This window comes from Centruroides vittatus, unplaced genomic scaffold, assembly GCF_030686945.1.
Source record: "Centruroides vittatus isolate TY-2023 unplaced genomic scaffold, ASM3068694v2 contig_400, whole genome shotgun sequence".
In the NCBI taxonomy this organism is placed as follows: Eukaryota; Metazoa; Arthropoda; class Arachnida; order Scorpiones; family Buthidae; genus Centruroides; species Centruroides vittatus.
Genome location: NW_027122215.1, coordinates 1,471,361 through 1,477,708, shown reverse-complemented (window position 1 = coordinate 1,477,708; position 6,348 = coordinate 1,471,361). Strand labels below are relative to the sequence as shown.

The 6,348-nt window shown below is 37.9% G+C and overlaps 1 protein-coding gene across 1 annotated transcript; it reads right to left on the bottom strand.

The window, feature by feature from the left end:
- Positions 1-4,061: 4,061 nt before the first annotated feature.
- On the bottom strand, positions 4,062-6,134 carry LOC136976519 (gastrula zinc finger protein XlCGF8.2DB-like). Its single transcript, XM_067271822.1, has 2 exons — positions 6,044-6,134; positions 4,062-4,603 (listed from the first exon to the last, which is right to left on the bottom strand). The coding sequence occupies exons 1-2, from the start codon at positions 6,132-6,134 to the stop codon at positions 4,062-4,064; spliced, it is 633 nt and encodes a 210-aa protein (XP_067127923.1).
- Positions 6,135-6,348: the final 214 nt, after the last annotated feature.

Below are 6,348 nucleotides of genomic sequence, written 5' to 3'. Positions count from 1 at the left end.
CTAGTTCCTGGTGCAGTGATGTAAACTTTCTTGTACCAGAAATTGTGAATGTTGTCTACACCAGGTGTCTTCCAGTTGTGTGTTCTGTTAACAATGTATTGGAAATCATGTATGTTTATTTCAGCACAGGGCATAGTTGGTATGTTGTGCAAGTTTCTGTTCGCCTCCTCGATCCAGCCTGCTTCAGCACTGTGCGTGACAGCACTGGACCAAAGAGAAGACCAATAAGTTGTGAGTTCTTCTTCTGTTGGTGTGCCACTGTGCTGTGTATGTGTTTGCTTTGTTATTAATTTGTCTGTAAAAGAGTTTTTCATTGTTTGTAAATAATTTATTTTGTTGTTTTCGTAGTGTACATGTTTTGTATCGTTTGAGTCTACGTGCTTTGGCAGCAAGTTTTTGTTTTAGTGTATCAATGTATTCTGTAATGTGTGTGTTGTGATGTTCATGTTTTGTGTGTGTTTTTATTTTCTTGAAAATGTTTCTGAGCTGTTTCCTTAATTTGGGTGATATGTTGTTTTTAGTGTATTGTGTCAGCCTGCCTAATTGCTGTCTAATGTCATTTATTTGTGTTTCTATTCTTCTCTGCCAGGCAGGCTTATGATAGAATTGTGTTTTCTGCGTATTTGTCTGTGATTGTACTTTCAGTCCATGGTGTGTCACTACTGTGACTGCCCCAGCATAAACTAATATATGAAAGTCTGCGAGTGTAGAAATTGAATGAATGTAGTGTGGTAGTAAGTGAGTGTTTACATAATTTAGTGTTTTTCCTACTTCTTTTGACGTGTTGATTTTTGGTATTCGTGGTCGTTGTGTGGGATCTGTACCTGTATATTTAGTGAGTGTTTCCTGAAATATAAGTGAGAGCGTATTAACTAAATCCATGTCTATGTTACCCGTGATGGATGAGGAAGTGTCTGTAGTATCATTAGTGGTAATTGTTGTATGTGTGTTATTATCAATGCTTGTTACTGGATTATCTTTACAGGTTACATGATCTTCATTAATGTTAGATGTTTCTGTCTGTTGATGTATTTGATCAGCAACCTGTTGTTTGATAAGTTCAAGTGTTGTTTGTGGAATAAGGTTGTTGTGTATAATTGTTCTTTTTTGATCAACAACCCTTTGTTCGGTGGCAGTGAGATGAGGATACTGTTGTGTGAATCTATGGTGTAGTTGTTGTTTGTATGCTGTCATGTTTGTTTCAAGTTTTGTGATGGTGTAGTAAGTACGGATGATAAACTCGTTCATTTCTACTGTCCATTTCATCCGTTGGCATGGTTTTCCAGCCTTTGTGGTCTGTGGATGCATTGTCACAGAAACACCAAGGCTGGGTTGGTTCCTCACATCTGTTGAGGGCATTGCAGTAGCCATGCTTGGGCCGGTGCTGCTTTCGCCACCGGTAACCAAGGGAGACTGTGACCTATTTTTCGAACGTGAGCCTCTGCCTAACCCACGAACGCGGACCTTGTTAACCCGGGCGACGTCCGAGCCGGTATCACACTTTGATCTAGTTATTACCATAATAAATATCACCACAGAATGTGGGTGTGGTTACTCTTAGCTTCATTTCTCCCCATAAACCTTACTGGCATGGGTGTCCCTACCAGGAGCTTGTGCTCCAGCCTGCATTGCCCTATGGATCAGTAAAATTACTGGGCTCTCCCACCATGACCAGGTGGTGACCATGGGAGAGTTATTATTATTATTATTATTATTATCATCATCAACTCGTCTCGATTATATATATAGATAGGTTCGATACGTTCTATGTATGTTGAAGTTGTCTCCTGCTTCCTTATAATGTCGTTTTTACGTACAGTAAAACCTGGCTAAGACGAACTGCGTTAAGTCGAAGCTGTTTACAGTTTCCTGTCACACAATATAAGGGTTTTCCATAGTATCTCTTGACTGTAATTTTAATTAGGATCTATTTTCCCGAGCACTCTCCATTCTTTCGTAGCTATATAATCTTCAATTTCTCCTATATTCCGTGTAAATGCAAATGTATAAACCTCTATATCTCGAAACCTGTTCATCTCGAATTTACTTTCCTTTCTCGCAAGATTCCGGATAGACAAGTTCAGCTGTACGTAGTTTTTCATATTCCAACATTCGCTGAATTTCTATGGCCAGACAACAAATGATATATTTAAGTGATAAAAACTTTGTTTCGATTCTTAGAATATGTTATACAACACGATTTAAAAATTTTCTTTTGTAACGAAATTTCCTTTACCCGATTCAAATTATAAAATATACGAAGCATTTATTAAATGTCGAAACTCTTGAAAACAATTAAATGATACTTTCAGGTAATGAGATGTCACGTGTTTACTCGATTCTGACGGGGCACCTATGCAGCTGTCTAGTCCTTTATACAAAGCCCGCGTAGGGCGAAAACAGAAGATTCTCCCGCGGATCGAAGGCGGCCGTCCACCCCGCAAGATTAAAGCCCGCGTAGGGCAAAAGACCTACGCGGGCTTTAATCTCGCAGGGTAAAGACCTACGTGGACTTTAATCTTGCGGCGTAGGGCGAAGACAGAAGACACTCCACGGGTCGAAGGCAGTCTTCTACCCCTTTATACAAAGCCCGCGTAGGGCAAACACAGAAGACACTCCCATGGGTCGAACGCAGCCTTCTACCCCTTTATACAAAGCCGGCGTAGGGCGAAGACAGAAAACCTTACCCCGGGTCGAAGGCGGCTGTCTACCCGTGAGATTAAAGCACGCATAGGGCAAAGACAGAAGACACTACCGCGGGTCGAAAGCCGCCATCTACCCCGCGAGATTAAAGCCCGCGTAGGGCAAAAGACCTACGCGGGCTTTAATCTCGCGGGGTAAAGACCTACGTGGGCTTTAATCTTGCGGCGTAGGGCGAAGACAGAAGACACTCCCACGGGTCGAAGGCAGTCTTCTACCCCTTTATACAAAGCCCGCGTAGGGCGAAGACAGTAGACACTCGCGCGAATTGCCCGGCAGAAAATTCTGCCGGCTGAGACGCAATGACGCACTCCTGCTACTGAACCCAAACTTAATTCGCTCATGTCAGAAATCCGTTAAACCAAGGAGCATGTGTGCATGTAACATGCTGCCTTGGCAGCTGTGTGTTACACGCACAGCCGCCATCTTGAATGCAACTCCGAAACTGAATGGGAAGGGGATCATGTGACATCATTTAGGGTCAGAATTTCACAAGGAGTTGATTGCTGAAAAATTTGTTTCACTGCCTCAAACGGTTAGAGTTATGCACGTTACATGATGTGCTCAATGTACAGTATACATTCTATATATTCTGTAGCAGGGGTGTTAGGTGGCTTTCTCTCCCACCCTGTATAAAATCTCATAAAATGGGTAAAGAATCCCGAACAGGCTGTTACACATGCAAAAATATAATTAAATACAAAAACTAACGTGCATTATTAGTGGCCTGCATTTCCAAATTTTCACACAATACAAAGATATGAAAGTCCCATCTTTCCTGTTAGAATATCTGGCATTGAATGACTAGTGACGTTTTCAATATTGAAAAGTCTACTGTTAATAATACTTTCCAAAATAATTTAAGTGTTGCCAGTTCCTCTCAACTTGAAAGACAAGAACTATTTCAAGTTTGAGGCAAGAGGGTCACAATAACGGATATGTTTACTTAGATTTGTTACCTCGGATTCAGGATAAAGTAACGGCAATGGATCATTGAGTAAATAATATTGCGAATTTTCTCGTGTTTCTGTGTACAATATTCAAATTTTAAACGAGTTATTACTAATTAAAATAAAGAATAAATTTGTCCACTCAGTAAATCATACAAATACTTTAGTGTATTTTTACTAATTCAACTTCCATTTATTTATAAATCCAATTAGTTATAAATTTTACAACTTATTTCCCATTTAGTCCATAAAATCGAATTTTTTAAAATCTAAAATGTAAAAATTACAAATCAAGAAAACAAAACTACTTTCTTGTTTTTAATGAAATATAATTACGAGTATTAAATGTTTTTTAAATAAATGCAACCTGCCAATCACTTTTATTTTCCACATTTTGTTTCATAAAAAACATCATTTACGATTATTATTATGATGTCTCATAATATGACCATATAAATGCGATCTGGAAGCGAATTTCTCTGTGCAATGATCACAAATGAAAGGTTTCTCCCCTGTATGAATTCGGAGATGATCTATCAGATGAATTTGTTGTGTGAAACTTCGTTTGCAATGATCACAAGTGAAAGGCTTCTCCCCGGTATGAATTCGGAGATGAGTTATCAGATTATGTTTATGTGTGAAACTTCGTTTGCAATGATCACAAGTGAAAGGCTTCTCCCCGGTATGAATTCGGAGATGAGTTATCAGATTATGTTTATGTGCGAAACTTCGTTTGCAATGATCACAAGTGAAAGGCTTCTCCCCGGTATGAATTCGGAGATGAGCTATCAGATTATGTTTACGTGTAAAACTTCGTTTGCAACGATCACACGTAAATGATCTCTCTCCAGTATGAATCTTCTGGTGACATTTAAATCCATATCTTGAAGTAAATTCTTTCTTGCAAGTTTCACATTGATATTTCCCGTTCGTTGTTTTACGATGAGATAAACCTGTAAAATATGATAAATACAATTAACAAAAATATCAAAAATCTTTAATTTACATTTATATATTTCTTAATTAAATAAAGAAGTAAAGAAGATTTTTAAAGAATTGACAAAGTTTTGTGTGCAGATATAAGTGTAATTTGCATCTTCCTCATAAGTTTTTGTAACGAAAATGTAAAGGTTACAACTACTCCAATCACACCATTAGATCATATATACTAATTACTTAGACCAACATTGACAAATATTTTCAACACGCGTAACCACTATCACAAATTAATGCAATTTACATTTTTTTCTCAAAACAATTTATATACAATTTTGCAAAATAAAATAGTTCAAAAATAGTTTTAAAACATCTTCATTTGATTTTCTTTTCTCCTTCATTCGCACAAAATATGTTTCCTTCTTCTATATATTCTTGTGTCATTTCTAATGGCCGTTTTCAATTTTCATCTTCCATAAAAGAAAGTATTATACACGTCCTTTCACTTTTCTTAAACAGTTCATCAGTTATCACACAGAAATGTCCTCTTTTGGTCGATGGCGAATCTGCAAACAACAAAGTCGTGTATGAAACAAGACACTAGAATAATGTCAAACCATTATTTTCTAACTCAAATTAAATATTTCAAAATTAAAAGTAATAATTATACAAATTCCACTTTAGACATTTTAATGGCAAAATTTCGTCTTCAGTCAAAATCTGAAAGAGAAAGGAATCCAAATTAATTTTTTTCACTAAGGAATATGCATTCATATACATTAATTAACCGAATTTGTAAAGTGACATCAATTACGACATTCAAAATAATTTTACATGCGATTTTTAGAAACAAGTATTTACGGAGAATGCTCTTTATATTTTTTTTAATGACTTTTGGCTGGAAATTTACTTTGAATTAATATTCTAATTAAAAGTCACTATAAATAATTACTTTGGATTGTAATAGGCATCCTCTGATAAATTCCACAAACTGAATTTCATGAATTTGTATATTGATACAAATTCATAAAATTAAAGATTTTTTGGAAATATTTTTCTTCTTCATCTGTTCAAATCTTTTATTTCTGTTGAAGTATGAAAGAATTCTGGCCATTACATGGAAAAACAGACTTTGATTCTCTTTTTTAAAAAAAAAAAAAAAAAAAGTGTTATGAACTGATTTTAAACTTTTACAGGCAAGATTCTAGATGCGAATGACACGGTTGCCCCCCAAATTGTCGACTCCCCGTGCAAGTAAAAAAGTCAATGGAACCACACCTCTATATGTGACCCTTCACGAGATATAGCCCTCCAAAGATGCACCTACGTCATTTCCGGTCACGTGACTCCGCGCCCAAAAGGGACGGCGTCATGTGGCCGAAATTTTCTTTTCTTCGCTTTTTCCATCTCTCAGTGTTTAAAAAAGCGTGCCCTCCCTTTCCTAGCTCCCAACGCACGCCTCCTCTTCCTGTCCGCACCGCCACCACCGTCTCCTCGCACGCAGCCCGCGGGCCAAGTCTCCCGCTTGCAGTCGTCCAGAATCGCCATCTGTTGCCTGTAAATACAACTATCTATTATTATTACATCTCTTACCTGAGCAGGAACTCAAACCTCCGTTCTGACAGGTGCCAGTCTACTTCTCTCAGCACCAGCCTCGCACAGCGCTCAGCACCAGCACTCAGACAGGTCGCTCTGCCTGAAACACTTCATAACTCATACTTGACGCGTGAGGCCGAGGGACGCACTGCACATGACGGGCCGT

Excerpts from the sequence above, each read along its gene's own strand:
- LOC136976519 (XM_067271822.1), bottom strand. The coding sequence starts at position 6,134 with ATGGCGATTCTGGACGACTGCAAGCGGGAGACTTGGCCCGCGGGCTGC. Across the intron at positions 4,604-6,043 it reads TGCGGACAGGAAGAGGAGGC|GTTTATCTCATCGTAAAACA; the intron begins GTGCGTTGGGAG and ends CATATTTTACAG.